Source organism: Thalassophryne amazonica, chromosome 8, assembly GCF_902500255.1.
Source record: "Thalassophryne amazonica chromosome 8, fThaAma1.1, whole genome shotgun sequence".
NCBI classification, from domain to species: Eukaryota; Metazoa; Chordata; class Actinopteri; order Batrachoidiformes; family Batrachoididae; genus Thalassophryne; species Thalassophryne amazonica.
The window spans coordinates 88,357,255-88,378,584 of NC_047110.1; the positions used below are offsets into that span (position 1 = coordinate 88,357,255).

A 21,330-nucleotide genomic window follows, 5' to 3' on the forward strand; every position below is an offset into this window, starting at 1 on the left:
ATAAGTATTTGACCCCCTAGAAAAACAGAGTTTAACAATTGGTACAGAAACATTTGTATGCCATTACAGAGATCAGACGTTTCCTGTAGTTCTTGACCAAGTTTTCACACACTGGAACAAGGATTTTGGTCCACTCCTCCATACAGATCTTCTCCAAATCTTTCAGGTTTGGAGTTTCTGCTCCCTCCAAAGATTTTCTGTTGAATTCTGGTCTGGAGACTGGCCAGGCCACTCCAGGACCTTGAAATGCTTCTTATGGAGCCCCTCCTTAGTTGCCCTGGCTGTGTGTTTGGGGTCATTGTCATGCTGGACCCAGCCATGACCCATCTTCAATGCTCTTACTGAGGGAAGGAGGTTGTTTGCCAAAATCCCGCAATACATGACCCATCCATCCTCCCTTCAATACGGTGCAGTCGTCCTGTCCACTTTGCAGAAGAGCACCCCCAGAGTATGATGTTTCCACCCCCATGCGTCACGGTTGGGATGGTTTTCTTGGGGCTGTTCTCATCCTCTAAACATGGTAAGTGGAGTTGATTCCAAAAGCTCTATTCTGGTCTCATCTGACCACATGACCTTCTTCCATGCCTCCTCTGGATCATCCAGATGGTCACTGATGAACTTCAAACGGGCCTGGACATGTGCTGGCTTGAGCAGGGGGGCCTTGCTGCCCTGCAGGATTTTAAACCATGACAGCATCATGTGTTACTAATGTAATCTTTGTGACTGTGGTCCCAGCTCTCTTTAGGTCATTGACCAGGTCCTCCTGTGTAGTTCTGATATTTCTCAGAATCATCCTTACCCCACAAAGTGAGATCTTCCATGGAATCCCAGACTGAGGGAGATTGACAATCATCTTGTGTTTCTTCCACTTTCTAATAAATAATCATAATAGTTGTCTTCTCACCAAGCTGCTTGCCTGTTGTCCTGTAGTCCATCTCAGCCTTGTGCAGGTCTACAGTTTTGTCCCTGGTGTCCTTAGACAGCTCTTTGGTCTTGGCTATGGTGGACAGGTTGGAGTGTGATTGATTGAGTGTGTGAACAGGTGTCTTTTATACAGGTAACAAGTTCAAACAGGTGCAATTAATACAGGTAAAGAGTGCAGAATAAGAGGGCTTCTTAAAGAAAAATTAACAGGTCTGTGAGAGACAGAATTCTTTCTGGTTGGTAGGGGGTCAAATACTTATTTTATGCAATAAAATGCAAATTAATTATTTAAAACCATACAATGTAATTTTCTGGATTTGTTTTTTCTAGATTCTGTCTCTCACAGTTGAAGTGTACCTACGATAAAATTACAGACCTCTCCATTCTTTGTAGGTGGGAAAACCTGCAAAATCGACAGGGGGTCAAATACTTATTTTCCCCACTCATAACTTGCTATATGTCATACAGACACAAATGAAGTATAATTTTCTATGTTTTCTTACACACTGAATGCATTCCAACCACAATTACATTAATTATGTAGTACAAAAATTGAACTTGGCACGATGTCTATTATTATTATTATGTACAGTGCATTCGGAAAGTATTCATAGCGCTTCACTTTTTCCACATTTTGTTATGTTACAGCCTTATTCCAAAATTGATAAAATTAATTTTTTTCCCTCAAAATTACTACACACAATACCCCATAATGACAATGGTAAAAGTTTATTTTTAATAAAGTTGCAAAAATAAAAAAAAAGTTTTTTTCATCTTGTCATTATCGAGTGCTGTAAGTAGAATTTTGAGGGGGAAAAAATGAATTTAGTCCATTATGGAATAAGGCTGTAACATAACAAAATGTGGAAAATGTTAAGCGCTGTGAACATCTTACGGATGCACTGTATCAAAAAATGTATCTGCAAAATTGGGTGCTTTTACCATGAAAAGCACAATCATTGTGATATTTTACACATATCTACCCCTCTACTTTGAACATGTTGCGGTTGATGGTGTGAGAGAGGCAGGTTTGAGTTTCTCCACAAAGTGCTGATCCACTCAGATTTCCACACAAAATCATCTGCAGAATGATTAAAAAGAAAAAAGAAAGAAATATCTAGTGAGCTGTGGTTTTGTGGGCAAAAATGCCTTGAAGAATGCTGAGACTGGGTCAAGCTGATAGAAGTAAAGCACAACAAAACACTCATTACAACCAAACTACCCAGGGGAGCATCTGTGAACACACAGTAAAGCATACTTGACACCACTTGAAGCAGCTGGATTACAACAGCAGAAGTACAGCGAAGAACAACAAGCTCAGCAAAACTGGACAATGAAAGACTGGGTAAACATTTCCTTGTCTGATGAATTTCAATTTCTGCTGCAACATTCAGCTGGAAGTGTCAGAATTTGGTATAAACAATGTGGAAGTATGGATCCATCCGATGTGTGGTTGTGGTGGTGTAATGACACAAAATAAAATAATTATTGAGGTCTCTAACAAATAACACTCAGTAGTAACCCTGCAGTAAGACCATAACCGTGCTGTAACGCTCTTCCTGCATTCTAAGAAATAAAATGTTGAATTTAATTGGTAAAGTTAAGGTAACTTTTTACACATAACATTGTCAATTAAGTGCAAAACAATATTGTAGTTGAAATTAATTAAATCAAATGAAACATTATTACTTAAATCCCTAAAATTAACAATTACAAGTATATTTAAAATAATAGTATTAATTACACATTTAAAACCCCTGTGTTTCATTTCTTAGAGTGATGGTTGTCAGACTCAGATGCTGTAACCAAAGGTAACGCCTTTGGTATTAAATCTCTTCTGAGGATCATTAGGTGCCGCTTGAATGACTTTGTGTCAGAAGAATGGTTGCTAACAGAGACTCAGATGAAAAGTATTGCATTGTGAGGGAACGTCAGCTGTGACATTTTGGTCACGTGGTGTGTTTCTCTCAGCAAGATCCAGCAGATGCACCTGAAGGCCAACGTGATGCCAAATTTAAAACTGGTTATGGCAGATGGTTGGCTACCTTTGAGAGGTGGGGATGGGCCAGTTGTCTATCTGGCTGGTTGCCATACAGGACCCAAGGCTCTTCCATCGTGTGGTGGCTGTGCAATGACATACAGCAGCTGTTTTAAAGATGAAATTCTGCTAATCGTAGAGCAACTTCTAGATGCACAAGCATAAAAAACTGGGGTAAACTGACAATGTTTAGCCTGAAACCCCAATAATATTTTCCAGGAAGAGGTAGATCGAAATGGGTTTCTTCTGGGGGGTGGCTGGTGTCTCCCTTAGAGATAAGGTGAGAAGCTCGGTCATCCTTGAGGAGCTCGGAGTAGTGCCACTGCGCCTTCACACTGAAAGGAGCCACCTGAGGGGGTTTGGCTATTGAGTAAGGATGCTTCCTGGGCGCCTCCCTAAGGAGGTGTTCCAAGAATGTCCGTCTGGGAGAAGACCTTGGGGAAGACCCAGGACTAGGTGGACAGATTATATCTCCACACTGGCCTCGGAATGCCTCGGGATCCCCCAGTCAGAGGTATTTAACGTGGCTGAAGAAAGGAAAGGTTGGGGCCCCTGTTGGAGCTATTGCCCCCATGACTCAATGCCGGATAAGTGGTTGAAGATGAGATGAGATGAGATGAGGAAGAGGTAGACAGAAAAATTGGACATAATATGACCCCTCCATGACCCTTGATTAGACTAAGTGGTTACAGAAAAAAATGAATAGATAATATGACCTTGAAAACAAGTAGTTTTTCTTTTCACGTGCATATTCATTCAATCAAAGTAAATACGAGGTCTGTTAGAAAAGTAACAGACCTTTTTATTTTTTGCAAAAACTATATGCATTTGAATCATGTGTGCTTGTATCAGCCAAGCTTGAACCTTTGTGCGCATGTGTGAGTTTTTTCACGCCTGTCGGTTGCATCATTCGCCTGTGGGCAGGCTTTGAGTGAGCACTGGTCCACCCCCCCGTCGGATTTTCATTGTTTAGGAATGGCTGAGCGACTGCCGCTTTGCTCCATGAAAAGTTTTTCAGAAACTGTGTGAGACAGCCAGGTGGAAACCATTCGGAAGATTCAGATGGCTTTCGGTGAAGATTATATCGACATCACACGGATTAAGGAGTGTTACAACTGGATTAAAGGTGGCCCACAGCAGCAGAGGGCGCACCGCGCTCCGAGCGGCCATCGACAGGCTGAAACGACCAGATCATTTCCAAAGTTAAGGCTGTGTTGATCCGGGACATCATGTGACTAGCAGAGAAATTGCAGGAGAGGTGGACATCAACACTTTTGCGGCACATTCCACTGTTAAAGGAGATTTTGTAATGAAAAACGTGCGGAGGAATTCGCGTGTCGGGACGGAGCCGCAATGGCGCACAACAAAAAACACCTCCGTGTTGGAAGTCTCACAGGAAAAGTTGGGACATGCCCAGCTGTTACACAATTCCTCGGATACTCACTCGACTGAAAAGCCACCGAAAGCCGTCTGAATCTTCCGAATGGTTTCCAACACAGAGGTGTTTTTTGTTGTGCGCCATTGCGGCTCCGTCTCGACGCGCGAATTCCTCTGCACGTCTTTCATTACAAAATCTCCTTTAACAGTGGAATGTGCCGCAAAAGTGCTGATGTCCACCTCTCCTGCAATTTCTCTGCTAGTCACACGACGTCAATGACAATGACAAAGTTTTATTCGGCACACAAAATTTTCAAATAGAAAAAAATGAACAATTCCACAAAGCATAAACAAAACTAGTGAGTCTGGAAAGGTGTGGGCTGAAGCAAAGCTTATTAGCGCCCACCCCTGCTAGTACAAGTCCATCAATTCTAATCAGTCATATTTACATAAATACAAATTCACTACTACATGTCGACACACACGCATACACATCAATATACTATTCACTTATAATTATATTTATATAGTACCAGATCACAAGAAAGTTAAATCAAGGCACTTTACGCAAGTAAGGACTAACCTTACCAACCAACCCCCACAGCAAGCACTAGGCAACTGTGGTGAGGAAAAACTCCCTATAAGGAAGAAACCTCAAGCAGACCAGGCTCTTGGGGGTGACCCTCTGCTTGAGCTGTGCCATATATACCTATATACATACATAAATATATACATATATATACACACATACATATACACGGTCACTTATATACATATACACCTACCCATATCTATATATCTACATACGCATATACATACCCACACATTCAAATATACAATAAATCCCACTTATAAATTGAACATTCCCTATAAATCAAATTATATTTGTTTCTTTATGATACTTAGACATGATGTTCTTTTTGAGTAGTTTCTTAAATCTTACTAAGGTACCATTCATTCTAACCTCTGTTGAACATTCGTTCCATTTCTTCACCCTAACCACAGCCACACAAAAACCCTTTACATTTGTTCTTACTGGTGGTTTCATAAAAATTGCACAATCTCTTAAACTATATCTGGATTCCCTCAACCTGAACGGACTCTGGACATTCTCGGTAAGGCTTGGTTTTTCGCTCGAAACAAAGTTTGAATTGTAATGTAATCGACCAAATCTATAAATTTTAATAAATTTAAAGACACAAATAAAGAATGAGTTGGTTCACAATAATGTTTATTGCAGATGATTCATATGGCTCGTTTTTGCAAAAGGAATATTGGATTGGTGTTTGATTTGTAAGTATTTCCCCATGACTCACCACAATATGTCATATATGTACCATCAGAGAATGATATAAAGTAAGTAACCCTTCTTGTGGCAGTACGTCTTTGGCTTTATACAAAATGGCTATAGTTTTTGACAATTTTGATTTCACATAATTTATATGTGGTTTCCAGCTAAGTTTATTATCAATTATAACACCTAAAAATTTATTCTCTCTTACTAACTCAATTTCCTTATTGTTTATAGTTAAATTTTTACATTTGGGTGCCTGTTTATTTCCAAATATAATACATTTGGTTTTCCCAAGGTTGAATGACAACTTATTAGCGTCAAACCAAACCTTATATTTTTCTAGTTCTTTCTCCACTACGTCCAGATGCTGTTCAAGATTTTCACCGCTACAGAACACAATTGTATCATCCGCAAAAAGGACACATCTCAGTGAACTCGACACCCAACTTATATCATTTATATAGGTTATAAACAACAAAGGACCCAGCACTGAGCCCTGCGGCACCCCTCATGTGACTTCTCTGAGTTCAGAATTTGTATTATTGAATTGAACATACTGAAATCTGCCTTGTAAATAACTAGTTATCCATTCATATGCCTGACCTCTGATTCCATATTTCTGCAGTTTAGTTAATAGTATTCCATGGTTAACTGTGTCAAACGCTTTCTGTAAATCAAAAAAAAAAAAAAAAACACCTACTGTATATTGTTTATTGTCAATTGCAATTGCTATACTTTCCACAAAGTCCATCAAAGCCTGTGATGTAGTTCAAGACCTTCTGAATCCATATTGTTCTTCACAAATGATGTTATGCTTCAGTAAATAATCATTTAATCTTTTAGCAAATATTTTTTCCAAAATTTTGGAAAATTGTGGCAGGAGTGATATAGGTCTATAATTAGAAAATGTGTGTTTGTCACCAGTTTTAAACAGAGGAATTACTTTGGCTATTTTCATTTGAGAAGGAAATTTACCAGTACTTAGTGACATATTGCAAATGTAATTGAACGGTTTTACTATACAATCAATAACTTTTTTTAATAAAGCCATATCCAAATTATTAAAATCAGTCGATTTCTTACTTTTTGAACCATGAACCAGATCAAGTATTTCCCTTTCATGAGTACCACCAATGAACATTGAAACAGATTTGTTAAACGTTGAATTATTTACCCAGAAGTTATTAGTTGGTGAGTCAATTTTACTGGCAAGATTTTTACCCTCATTAATGAAGTATTCATTAAAGTGTTCAGCAATAGACTCGTCGTTATCAATCGTGATGTAGTTGTTACTCTGAAAAAATAAAGGATAATCTCTAGTTACTCTATTCTTTTTTACTATTTCATTTAATATGTTCCATGTGTTTTTGATGTTATTTCTATTTTTGACAAGTAACTCATTATAATATCTTTTTTTACTGAGTCTCATGATATTGATTAACTTATTCTTATATGCTTTATACTTAATTTCAGCTTCCTTAGTTCGTAGTTTTATGAATTGTTTATATAGTAAGTTTTTCTTTTTACATGCCCTCTGAAGCCCCTTAGTTATCCATGGTTTATTGCTATATTGATTTCTGTATATTTTGTCAACAAATGGACAGTGTTTATTATACAAACTGGAAAAAATGGAAATGAAAGCATCATATGACCTCAACATCAACAAAAACATCCGACCAATTCTGACTTGATAAATCCTCCCTTAAATTTTCAGTTGTTTCAGGTGTTACTTTTTTACTCATGAATTTGATATTGCTTCGATACTTACAACAACCCTCCAATGCAAAGACTGAGAAAACTGGCAAGTGATCACTGATATCACTGACCAGTAGTCCCCCACTAAGATTACCGGATATAGCGTTAGTTAAAATATTGTCAATGAGAGTTGTTGAGTCCAAAGTTATTCTGTTAGGATGAATGATGGTTGGAAACAGTCCTAAACAGTACAAGGTCTTTATAAATGAAGTGATTTGTGAATGATTGTGAGGGTTTAAAAAATCTATATTGAAATCTCCACAGACAAATAAATGCTTATTTCTGTTGATTTTGTTGTACATTCCTAAGATAACGTCTTCAAAGGTGTCAATATTTGTCCCAGGAGCTCTGTAAATACAAGTAACAACTATGTTTTTGGAGTTTATATATGTAATTTCTATGGTAACATGTTGTCCACTGTAAATGACATGTTGTTAATGAGTTTACAGTTGTAATCTGACCTTACATATAATGCAATGCCTCCGCCCCTTCTCGTCTGCCTATTAACCAGGAACAATTCATAACCATCAAGATATACCAGATCTTTATTATCCTCATTTAACCATGTTTCTGAAATTGCAATAACTGAAAAACCTTTTTTTTTTTATGTTTTCAAACAATCATTAATAGTGGACAGATTATGAGAAAGACTTCACCTGTTGAAATGTATAATTGAAAAATCTTCATCATTGATTTTATAATTTTTGAATTGTTCTTCTGTAAAATATTTACACTGTCTCACAATATTCTCACTGAAAAAGTTATCAGGATCATTTTCAGATTCGAAGGGGCGGTTAGCAGAATTATTATAATTAAATGTATCTAGACAGAGCTCCTGGGCAGAAATAAACGGATCATTATCCTTAGTCATTATGTCTCTCTTGTCTCCGGGTGTAGATGATGTGGATGAGTGGGTTGCTCCAGTCTGCATCATGGTGCTGTGTTGTGTTTGAGTCCTCATACCTATTGTTCATATTTGTCCAGCTCCTCGATGTTCCTTATTGCCATGACTTTTGCTTGTTCTGGTGATCCGTTCAGTTTAATGAATATTTTACAGTTTGAAGTCCATGTGTGCTGGATTTTTCCCTGTTTCTTTAAGAAGCGTGCTTTCCTGGCGATGTCGGCATTCTGTTTGGTGAGATGTTCATTGATGAATACGTTTGTCCCTTTCAGTTTTCTTCCTTGTTTTAACAGTGCTGTTTTGTGTTTTCTGTTGATGAATCTCATGATGACGGTTCGTTTATCACCGTCATTTCTCCGGGGCAGAGGGTGGCACGCTTCAATGTTTAAATCCATTTCTATACCTTTAGATTGGAGGAAATCAGCAACCTGTTTTTCCACAGAGCTGACCTCCTGTTCACTGGGCTCCCCTCCGCTCTCATCTGTTACCGCCAGTGCGTAGGACCGTGGTTTGATGTGAAGACCGGTGATGATGACGTTGTTGATTCTGGTATACTGCTCCAATTCAGCCACTCTATTTTCCAGCTGCACCAGACGCCGGTCTTTCTCGGCGTTCTGGAGCCGTAGTGCCTTCACCTCCTCCACCAGATCCATAATTGATTTCTGTTGCTGCTTCACAACAGAAATCTCCTCTGATAGAAAGTCCAGAGATTTTTTTAATATCATCACCTTCCTCCGCCGTCAGAACCTTCTTAGGCCCCACGGTCGGCTTGTGGGCTGCTTGACGATCACCGATGTTAACAGCCTGCGTTGTTTGTCACCGGGATGGATCTGCGCTGCGCTGGTGCCGCGCGGCCTCTGTGTTTCCGCGCTGATGGATCCGCAGTTGCTGCACGAGGCCTCGGGGAAGCGGCACTCGTGACGCGCGGCTTCAATGACGCAGCGCGCCAATTCACCACATGGGCGGGCCTCGGACGTTGTTGGTGTCCAGCCGTAGGGCTAAGTTGCCGGTTGAGGTGGTATTCCCACTGTCCGGGTTGGCAAACACCGGCGTGGCAGATGGCAACTACAAACACCACCTCTGAGGCACAAAAACTCAGATACAAACTTTTTGCAGCTCACTCTCTGACAATACGCAGCTCTGACTGACGACTGTGACACAGAACTGGACGACTGTGACGCAGAACTGAACGTCCCGCATCAACACAGCCTTAACTTTGGAAATGATCTGGTCGTTCCAGCTTGTCGATGGCCGCTCGGAGCGCGGCGCGCCCTCCGCCGCTGTGGGCCGTCTTTAATCCAGTTGTAACACTCCTTAATCCGTGTGATGTCAATATAATCTTCACCGAAAGCCATCTGAATCTTCCGAATGGTTTCTACCTGGCTGTCTCACACAGTTTCTGAAAACATTTTCATGGAGCAAAGCGGCAGTCGCTCAGCCATTCCTAAACAATGAAAATCCGATGAGGGGGGTGGACCAGTGCTCACTCAAAGCCTGCCCACAGACGAATGACGCAACCGACAGGCGTGAAAAAACTCACGCATGCGCACAAAGGTTCAAGCTTGGCTGATGTAAGCACACATGATTCAAATCCATATAGTTTTTGCAAAAAATAAAAAGGTCCGTTACTTTTCTAACAGACCTCGTACAGTGTAAAAGAGGAAAATAACGTGACATTGCCACTCTGCTTTGGAAATGCAATAAAATGAGAGCAATCAGAGGACCATATTTCTTCCCAGTATATCTGAATGAATAATGCAATACACATCATTTCATGTATATTGGCAGACATCCGTGAGGAGATTGACTTTTTTAAAATTTTAGTATTACCTAAGGTGGAAGATAAATTTTGAAAATGCCCTGTCTCACAGTGGCAAAGAATATTTACAAATGAAAGATGTCGGCTACAGATGACCTTCGACCTTATCCTATATGATACAGACTTTCTTTTCCACATCAGCGGAGCAGAACCACCAGTGTTAGGATGAAATATTATAAATATACATTTTTATCAATCTCTGGATTTTGATTCTGCTGATTTACTTTGTGTATTTAGATGTCAGCTTTCATGAAAAATGACTCAGTGAGACATATTCATAATCATAGTTCTCAACAGATGACATTTACTACTAGTTACCATTTATACTTATTTCTTGAAGTTTAAAAAAATTTGTTTCACAAATTGTCATTTTTTTATGCTTTGTATTTTTCAGAAAAGTAAAACAAAATATGAGGTTGAACAGAATCTGAGTGTGGCCTGTACATCATCATTAAAAAGACCAAAATTCTGCAAGTCAAGTCTGGGAGCATGCACTAGTACTGCCCTTCACCACACCCACGACACTATGGAACCACCTTGGGTCCTGAATGGCAACCACTCAGGCACAGGTTCCATCTTTTAAATACCCATCTATTGACCCCAGCCAGGTGGAAAGTGGTCATCCCCTTGGTCTTCTTCTTCGGCCACTGGGGTCCTCAACACTCAGGCACCTGTGTGCTGAATCCTGCACAGACAACCTGACCACATGGCCAAAATATTGAAGCTGGTGCTCCTCACAGTCCAAGTGATACTCTTCATTTTAGTCTGCTTGTTTGACACAAAGTTATTCCAGTGGTACCCAAGAATCCTCCAAAGAGAAATAGATCAAAAGGCATCCAGTGGTTACTTTAGGTCACTGGGTACCATCCTAGTCTCACAACCAGACTGTAAGACAGGAAGCACCAAGACCCTACACACTTGAACTTTTGTTCTCCTTCAAAGATATCATCACCAAACACCTCTGTCCATCAACCTTCCCAGGCGTCTCTCAATCTCAAAGGCAGAGGACCCAGAGACATTAATGTCGCTGTTGACACAAGTGAATGTCTCTATAAGTTCAACATTTTCACCACATACTAAGTCCAGGACGGTCTTAAAAGCCTAGATCTTAGTCTTAATCAGGTACAATCACAAACCCAGACACTCTGATTCCTAACTCATCTTCTCAAGTGCTACAATCTGGGCATTCATTGAGTCCACAGCATCGTCTGCAATGTCAAGGTTCAGTAAGCTTTTCCTCACCTACAAAAACATTTAAATCTGTGCTTTCCACAAACCAACACTCAGTCCACGCAAGCACTGAACAGTGTAGAAACCAGACCATATCTCTGAGGAATGCCAGTGTTCACTGGGAAAACTCAGTCTCTGCCTCTGCACTGCCCAGCACTAACAGTATCACTACAGTGGGGAGGTGATGGTCTAGTGGTTCAGTGTTGGGCTTCAGACCAGATGATCCTCGGTTCAAAACCCAGCCAGACCAGAAAATCACTAAAGGTCCTTGGGTCCCCTAGTTGCTCTTGGTGTGTAGTGAGCACCTTGCGTGGCAGCACCCTGACATCAGTGTTGTTTGTGTGAATGGGTGAATGCGAGACATCATTGTAAAGCGCTTTGAGCTTCGGAAGCAGGTGGAAAAGTGCTATATAAATGCAGTCCATTTAATCTATAGGCTGGGTATGATGTCCAGCAACTTCTTAGGGATCCCACAAATTCTCAGGATGTCCCAGAGAGCAGTCCGATCAAATCAATCAGAATACTGCACATAACTGAAATGATGTCAGTGTCCGTGCATGTGTTTCCAAGCTGTTTTTAGCAGCTGTTAAAGTAATGGGGGTGCAGCAACATTATCACAGTATCAGGTTTTGTCCACAGACAAGGTAAAACACTCCTTTAACTCTGATCATCAGGCGATCAACAGTCAGTAGCAGTCAGTTAGACAGCATGAGTAAAGCATAGGGGTCTTATGGAATCAAAGTTAAAAAAAGGGGTCAAACAGAGCAATGATATCAACAAGCAAAGTCAATACAGTATATTCTGAGGGTGTCATCAAAGCAATGTAACAGACATGAGGATCAGAAATGTCAATAAGAGCAAAGGGTGCAAAAAACAACAGCAGTAGTAGTAATAAATACTACACATCATAAAACAGGCTACTGACTTGTTTGGTCATTTGGGGCTTAACTGCTGAAATGAGAATTTGATGCTCTTTGAATGTCATCTATATATTAAAAACCAAGTGGTCTCTGTGTACTTGTATGCATGCGTGCTTGTATATGGCTTCGATCACGGAGAAATTGGGAGAGCTGACATTTGCCGTTTCGTATTGTAATTTCCCCCGATTCTTTATGTAACTTACTGCCCCTTACAAAGAACTGCATCGATATCTTCCTCATTTTGAATTTATTGAAGGTCACGTTGGAAACCAGGCCTGGGTCTTCACAGATGGTGTTCTTCTTGTGAAAAGACCAAGCACATAACTTGCACAACACTTTTATACAATGTGGGCGTTACAGTGGGTGTGGCTGGTCTATATGTTACTGGCTTTCACAGATAGGGGGAGCCCTCCCTGTATCTGAAACTTGCACATGTGTGATGGAAGTAAAACTTAACTCTTATATTTAAACTTTAAACCAGATCTCAGAGACTTCCAAACAAATAAAGGCCAATACTTGATCGCTAACATTAAATAAGGAATTAGCACAGATATTATATAACAGTATGCTTATGTGTTTTGGGTCAAGGATGAATGCTGCAAAAATGGAAAGTTGATAAGACAAATATTTTTGGAAAAATTAGGAATATTAGGTAAAAACAGTGAATAATGGATGTTGATATCACCATTAATCAGTCCCTGGTAACCAGACAAGCTCTGAACAAAGGAAACCTCTCAACCTTGCCAGTTTTAAAAAATGACATCAACTAAATGTGCCAAATAATAAATACAATTCTTCAGAAAACTTTCTCATTTCAATTTCCTACACTTTCAGTTAAAATCATTATAGAAACTTTGCATAAATTGTTACCATCCTTGAAAAATGTCAGCTACCTGTTTTATTAACACTACTCAATCTAGATGCGTGGATCTCCGCGGACAACACACAACTTAAGACTGCATGACATGATCAGTGATGTCAATTTTACAGCAGAGCTGGGCTGCAGTTGTGTGGTGACCTACATGACTGATGTACATGACTGATCAGTACCATCAGTGGGTTGCCTGGGGAGTCTGAAATGGGAGTATGCGCAGGAAAAAGAGGACGAGTGAAAGAACAGAATCCTGACGCGAGGCGGATAATTATCTTTTAAAGTCACATCAGTGTCTTAAAGCACAGATGAGAAACAAGTTTTAAAAGCGTTCTATGAATCCTGAAATCATATATTATCACAAAAGCCAAAAACAGACTACGTGGGGGCAATACGTTTATCATACTTTGATATAAACAGATGACAAATGAAGTGCAGCTGGTTCTGTAGATTGTTTGCATGTTTGTGCGGAGTGAGGATTTTAGGAAATACTGATGCTAAGAAGTGAAGTATCAAATGATGATGTACTGTATTTTGTGTCATCAGAGTTCTGTGGAGGAGAATTAATATCCAGCTATATATGCCTTTATATAGCTGGATATTATAATGCTTTGATTTTTTTTTAACAACAACAGACAAACACACAGAGAAATGTGAATAAATAAAATAGTCGAGATCCTTTAGTAAAGATCACCTTAAAAATCAGGGATAACATGGCTTGGAGCAGGTTCACCATTAATCTATCCAGTGGTCCTTGGAAAATTAAGATATTCAACTCCGGGCCTGCTTAGAGTTGTGGTTTTGAAGCTTCACTGCCAGCAAAGTTCAGCAGAGTCCAGCGTGATGAATAAAATCTAGCAACGCAGTTATGTACTGATAAAAAAACTAAAAGGATGTTTTGCCAGACTGGCGTAAGGTAGCTTACAATTGTGGAGGCATGGTGTACAATACCACAGTGTTGCGTAGACTTGCATACAGTAGCAGAGTGTTGTGTCCAGTACTCTACGCCGAATGTCTGCAAAAAAATTAAATATCTAAATTTTTGCATCCATTTCGTGGACCCCTTTGCATCCTCCAGTACATTGCCACATCAGGGTGTATAAACGCGGTGTAGGGCTGCATAAGCTCGGCCTAGTCAGTACGCCGCATTACGGACATTGGCCAAGTGTGAAAGGAGCTGAATACTGCTCAGCCATGGGGCACATTTACATAGAACTCAGTGACTCATATGGGTTATTGTTTTCGTGCCCCTGTCACAAAAATGGGGCGATTTTTGTCACTTTTTATTTATTTTTTAATAATGCTCCCCTTCTCCTGGTCTAGTGGTTAAGCGTTGGGCTTAAGACCAAAGGATCCTCGGTTCTAACCCCAGCCTGACCAGAAAATCACTAAAGGCCCTTGGGTAAGGTCCTTAATCCCCTAATTGCTACCAGTGTGTAGTGAGTGTCTACATCCCTATGGGTGAATGCGAGGCATAATTGCAAAAAGCACTTTCAGCGTCTGATGCAGATGTAAAAACACAATATAAATGCAGTCCATTTACCATTTCACCTAAATCTAACCATAACATGTCTCCCTTTCCCTAATGCTAACCATAATGCCCCCAGACCCCCTATCACCCTGCATTTCATGCCCCGTCACTAAATGAATTTGTGCCCAGTCATGAAAAGCACCCAATTTTCATGACAATATCACAAACCCATAGACTCATTTACTTTTCGTAATACGATTACAAACTGCCGTGAGACTGGATATTTTACACATCTTTTACAGTTACTGCGCAGCTAAAAACCCTCATTGTTCCCCACAATCCTTACACTATACACAATAAAAATAAAAGCTCTAAGACATTAACACACAAAGACTTATTTCTGTCAAATTTTGTTAACAAATTTGTTTAAATCCATGTTAGTGAGCACCTCATCTTTCTCCATATAATTCACCCATCTGGGAGGTTTAGTATCAAGCTGCTGATTAAACAGCATGATTATTGCAGAGATGTGCCTTGGACTGGACAAAATAAAAGGTCATTCTAAAATGTGTAGCCTGGTCCTCAACAGTGAGGCACCTACATGCTGCATTACACACGGAGTAAAACACCAAATGTACAAAATGTCAGATATTGTGGTAGTTAACGGCTAATTCTGACAATAAATTAATCAGGTTAAATCTAACCAAATCATAACACCAAAATAACACACCTGAAAACATGACATTAACACAGAGCACTACATGGAAACAATGTTTGTGATACTGCATTAAGACATTTATTCAAAGCGCATTCACAGAAGGGAGATCTGAACTACTGACTACTATTTGAAGGCAAATAAAAGCAGTTTTTGAAAGCAAGTACTAGTAAAGTATTTTAAATTTATTTGTAGCTACTATCAGGCTGAATGGTCTGGAACTGCAGGACACAAATGCACGACTCAAGCAAACAGCTCTGGTTTTTAGATGGTTTTACTGTAGAAGACAGCGGAGGTCGTACACGAGTAGGCAGTCCAGGAAAAGCAGCAGTACAAAAAACATCAGGCAATCAGGCGTGGTCAAAGCTGGCTGGAGGTCAGGTACACACAAAGAGGCAGGCAGAACTATGGAACGCAAGAACAGAACTGGATTGAAGGCACAAGGCACGACAAACTGACGAGAGACAAACACACCCAGTGAGCTAAAATAACTGCAGGTGGTAATCAGCAAATCAGGGACAGGTGTGCATGGAAAGCACCAGACCAAGGCGTGGCCAGAGAAAGAGAGAGAAACACCCAGCAAGAGAAGAAGCCAACCAAACCCAATGAAACGCAAAAATAACTGATCACAAAAGAACAAACAACCCAGAACACCAAGCAAAACTCAAACCGTGACAGCTTCTTTATTTTGCTTGATTTACTCTTAAAATGTAGAAAACTCATGCTGCCAGAATTACCCAACTAGGCAACTAGAAGAAAATTTGGCAGATACTAGCCAGTTGTAGTAGTTGACTATTAGGACTAGTCATCCCAACTCTACATTTAAGGCACGCACAACAGACACACACACACACACACACACACACACACACACACACACACACACACACACACACACACACACACACACACACACACACACACACACACACACACACACACACACACACAGTGGGATTGATTGTTGCTACACACTATATATGTTATCTATGTTACACACATACACATATCAGCAGTTTCTTTTCATTTAAAGAAACGTGTACAGTAACATTGCTAAACTGTGACTTTTATTTATTTTTTTTTTTTTAAGGGCAGCAGTATGTATACTGGGGTTTTCTCAGCCAGCTTTGTTAATATTTTTGACCCAGTGTTTTGGTAGCCTTTGGGAAGTACTTTTACTTCCCTAAGTGAGACAAACTATCAGGATAGCCACTTTTTTCATCTTTTTTTATCAAACCGTGCTTTGAAATGATAACACAGCTCGCACAAACTGACCAGGTCACACATCCAGTGTGGAACTTACCGGTTTATATCGTGAGATCATCATGTTTCCGCAGTGTTTAAGTCAAACAATTCTCTTCAGGTTGGTCACAGTCATGCCACACAGAGAAAATCTCCAGAACGATCTCCTCTCACGTGCAGATCACGTCTCGGTCTGGTTTCCGCCGGCGGGCGCTGACCGCGGTGCTGAACCCGCGGACGGTGGAAGAGGAAAGAGGCAGAACTCTCATGCAAGTTCCACCTGACACGAAGTGGCCTGCTGCCACGGCGTGCAGTAGCAGGGGACGCGCACTGGCACGCACACCGTGATGCACGCGCAGACAGCAGTCACGTATGCTCACAGCAACATGAGAATGCGCCGCTTACGTAACGGCTCGGCAGGATGGAGAACAGCACGACACCAAAACCAGCTTTAACTCTCATTGTTTGACATTAAAGTTCACATTCGAATAGTTGAGCCGTGCACAATGTTTATCAAACTCATGCAAGGCAGTGTGTAATGAAATTCAACGGAATAAAAGAGCATTATGGGAATAATGCGTGTGCGAGCGGGGAGGAGCACGGATGCCCCCTGTGGACGTTAATAATTACAAATGATTCCCCACAATTCAAGAAAATCGATAGAACACCGTGGGAAGCAACAGACATGGAAGGTGTTTCAAAACCGCAGCCTGCAGCCAATATTTTATATAAATATATATGTGTGTGTAAGAACTATGTCTTATTTTTATGATGAATTATTTCGCCTATTAATTGAGAACGCCTGGAAAAATAGATATTCTCCAGAGACCAAGTGGAATAATCAGTTTATTTTATGAGTTTACTTTTACAGTTCTAATGTGTTGCAAAAATTTTAAACAAACAGTACCTCTCAAAAGTATTTTGCAGTTAAAACATTTTTTTTTCTGTGGTTTTACAAGATCACAGGATTGATTAAAATCATTATTATCTTTGTGGAATCACACATTCATCTGATATAAGGTTAAAAGCGCCTTGAGGCAGCTTTGTTGTGATTTGGCGCTATATAAACTAAATAAATTGAAATAAACTTTAATAAAACAAACAAAATATCTTAACATTTTATTTTAATTTTCAGTTTATATTACTGACACAGTAGTGAAGAGAAAATACATCAAACACCACATTCATACACAGTAGGGTGCCTGAGACCTTTGCACAGTGCTGCATATAGATCTTGATGTAAAACCTTTGATCTCAACAGGAAAGTTACTGATTTAACTGATGATAAATAAACAAGGTTTTCTAACAGCAGTTAGTCTACCATTTGTAATTATTTTTATGCAAAATGCTGCTGTGTTGACGCTGGAGGGAAGATTGGAAACTCAATTTGTGTCACAGAAATATGAATATTTGGGGGAGAACAAATTTAACATGCACCACAAAAAGTCAGCCCTTTTACTGTGCTCACTTCTTTATTTGTCTTTATTGGATAATGTACAGCACTATGGATAACAGTTTTACTGTTTTACCTCATCATTCACTGCTATTAATACAATGTTAAATGAGAATCATGAAGGTCAAGTATGTTTCAAATATTCACAAAAAAGCCTTGTTTACAAGCGCTGAAATGCACGATGATAAAGTGACATGTGACAAAGGCCTACTATCTTCAATCTCTTAGTGCTACTCTGACACTGAAACACAAAACCATCCTCAGCTGAACTTGTGACTATTTTTTTTTAATTATTTTTATTTATGATTATGAAGACAGGGAAAAAAAATTTAAAAGCTTGTTCTGAATCATCCATTTTCTTGGCTGGCTGCTGAGACTAGAAGAAGGTTCTGTAATAAAGAGAGAGAAAACAAAATCAACAACATGAACAGTTACATGACAACGAAAGCAGTTAAACCTGATGTACTTTAGTCAGTGTGCTGTGAGGAAAGAATGCACTCTGAAAACAGTTTTTATACCAGGTGTAGTTTTACTGACTGGACTTGAAACACAATAGACCAACACACACAGACACACACACACACACATGCAGAAAAGGTTTGGAAACAAGATAATCAAGAGCCAAAAGGGGTCATATTCTGCAAAATAAATTTTTAAATCCATGTTTTAATGTGATCTTTGCTTTAGATCAGTGCTTCCCAAAGTACTGCACATTTTCCATTTGTCCCAGAACCAGTCCAAGCAGATCAGCTCACTCAGGTGTGCTGAGCTAATAAACATCTGACTGAACTCATCAGCTTTGATTAGTTTAGGGAGAAAACAAAAATGTGCAACTCACTGGGTTCACTGGATCATGATGAGAAACAGTCACACAGAGATAAGACTCTCTGTGAATTAGGAAAGTCCCTGAAGTCTCTGTTGCAGCCACCTCAAGAATACTGTCTTGGACTTTGTGGAAAAACTGTTTTGCAAATGACACTGATGCACACCTGCACAATTGTGGCAACATTAGTGTGTGACGGCTGTGTGTGTATGTGACACAAATTTGTGTCTGTTTTTGCTGTCACTCCAACGGAAGCTGTCTGTGGTGAGGCTTTTATTATGGTTTTGTTTTTGTCAAAGAGGAAGGAGGACGTGTCTGCCACAAAAAGTGTACGTCTGCGGCAACGTGAGTGCTACAGCTGCATCTACAGGAGGACATGCTATGCATGTGTGATGTCCTTGCACTCTTGACACCCGCTAGACGTCTTGTAAATCACTCCGGAGGTGTCATCAGGTTACAAAAACAGCATTTTCAGTTTTAGAAGTGTTTATTTCTCATTAACTTATACATAATACTGTATATGAGAAACATCTTAGATTTACACAGAAATGCAGCGGTTTTCAGAATCCTGCTCCACCTCCCAGAAAACAAAAACAAATCATGCAAACAGATTTGCATGATTCATGCTGTCGACCATGAGCATAACAATAGGAAACAGAATGTGACCTTTTAACTTCTTAAAACAGGTGCAGGTTAGCTATGTCTGAACTTGTTCAAGGTCTGTGTCCCAAGAATGTTTTCTGTGAATCTGGAGACCCTGGCAGTAGTAGGACTGGACCTATGCTGAGCACAGACAGACAGACAGACAAACGGACTGACAGATGCAAAGCCTTTGCAATACCCGGTGGCCATATTTTGGCCTCAGTTAAAAAGAGAATTGTTTCAGGATGTGTCCCCTCGGTGGCAAAGTGTATATTTGACTCCAAACTTCATTTGTATTTAACACTATTGGTTTCCTCTACCGATGGTTTCCAACCTGTTTTCTATGAAGCCCCCAGTAATTATATCCAAGAAAGGCAGAGCTGCCACCCATCCAATGAACTTTAATACCACTGTATTGTTTTAAAATACTTTTTCCCCAACTTTCTCTATAGGTCACAAAAAACAAACAACAACAACAAAAAAAAACCCCAGTTCATTTTAATTAGATTAGATTGTCTAGGAAGTGTGTTAAGACTTTATTTTACATGTGCACTTCTAATTTCTCCACATTGCTTTTTCACGGCCTATGTTGGTTTACACAAAGCCTTTGACTGATTTGATTGGACTGCTCTCTGAGACATCCTGAGAATTTGTGGGATCCCCAAGAAGTTGCTTAACATTATAGCTAGTCTACATGCAGATACTGTGAGTGCTGTATGGAGCAGAGGAAGAGGCTCAGGTTTTCCCAGGGAAAACTGGTGTTCATCAGGGATGTGTTCCGGTTCCTACACTGTTCAGTGCTTGCATGGATTGGGTGTTGGCTGGGGTTGTGAAGACCAGCAACTTAGGTGCATTTGTTGGCAATAAAAGGTTTACTGACTTCAACTTCATGAACAATGTGGTGACCTTTGCAGAATCAGCGGACAAAATCAATTGGAGTGTCTGGGACTGAGTTAATCCTGGATGAAGATTAAGATTCAGGGTTTTAATGACTTCCTGGATCCTGACTTCTACCATCATAAGTGTATCTGGTGAACTTGTAGAGACATTCACCTATCTCAGCAGTGACATACATGTCTCTGGGTCTTCAGCCTTTGAGATCAAAAGGCACCTGGGGAGAACTTATAGAGCCATGAGGTCAATGGACAGAGGTGTTTGTTGATACCAATATCTTTGCAGGGGAATGAAAGTCCTAGTCTTAAGGGTTCTGGTGCTTCCTATCTTACTGTAGGGTTGTGAGACTTAGATGCTAACCAGTAACCTAAGGCGACGACTGGATGTCTTTCGTGCTAGGTCTCTTTGGAGGACTCTTGGCTACTGCTGATGACTTTGTGTTAAATGAGCGTAAGATGAGGAGCATCACCTCCATTGTGAGAGTGTGTCAGCTTTGACAGTTTGGCTATGTGGCTTTCTTTTTTCTATGGATGATGCAGTGCATAGGTGCCTGAGTGTTGAGGACCCCAGTGGCTGGAGAAGACCAAGGGGATGGTCACATATCACCTCGCTGCAGCAGCTAGATGATTATTTTAGAGAAGTGTGGATGGACTCGTCGTCTGTCTGGATGGTTGCCATCCATAACCCAAGGTGGTCCTGTAGTGTCATGGATGCAGGGAAGTGTGTCACCAGTGAAAAGAAATATGTCATGACCCCTTAAAGTAAAGAATAATGATTTTTTTCCCCCCATTTAATTCAAATTTACAAAGACACATACTGCGGTAAAGTGGCTGATAATGCACTGTCCCTTTAAGCAAATCAAATCAAAGTTAGTAGAATTCAAAAGTAAAATCAAAGCAGAATTTTTTAAACACTAGCTGAAGCAGAAATCTGGTTGTTCACTGCAGTATCAGCCGTGTTA

At 40.1% G+C, this 21,330-nt stretch overlaps 2 protein-coding genes across 4 annotated transcripts in view; both read right to left on the minus strand.

The window, feature by feature from the left end:
• Nucleotides 1–16,799, minus strand: part of abcc8 (ATP-binding cassette, sub-family C (CFTR/MRP), member 8) — a 159,905-nt gene extending 143,106 nt beyond the window's left edge. The window contains exon 1 of one of the 3 annotated variants that reach the window (XM_034176906.1): nucleotides 16,619–16,792. The gene's annotated coding sequence lies outside the window, so the exon portion shown is untranslated. Of the gene's footprint in view, nucleotides 1–16,618 lie in introns of all 3 variants that reach the window. The other 2 variants (XM_034176905.1, XM_034176907.1) reach the window with 2 other exon arrangements.
• An 899-nt stretch (nucleotides 16,800–17,698) lies between these two features.
• Nucleotides 17,699–21,330, minus strand: part of ush1c (Usher syndrome 1C) — a 40,713-nt gene continuing 37,081 nt past the window's right edge. The window contains exon 23 of the mRNA XM_034176918.1: nucleotides 17,699–18,399. Coding sequence (XP_034032809.1) covers nucleotides 18,387–18,399 — 13 coding nt within the window. The 3' untranslated portion in view covers nucleotides 17,699–18,386. The remainder of the gene's footprint in view (nucleotides 18,400–21,330) is intronic.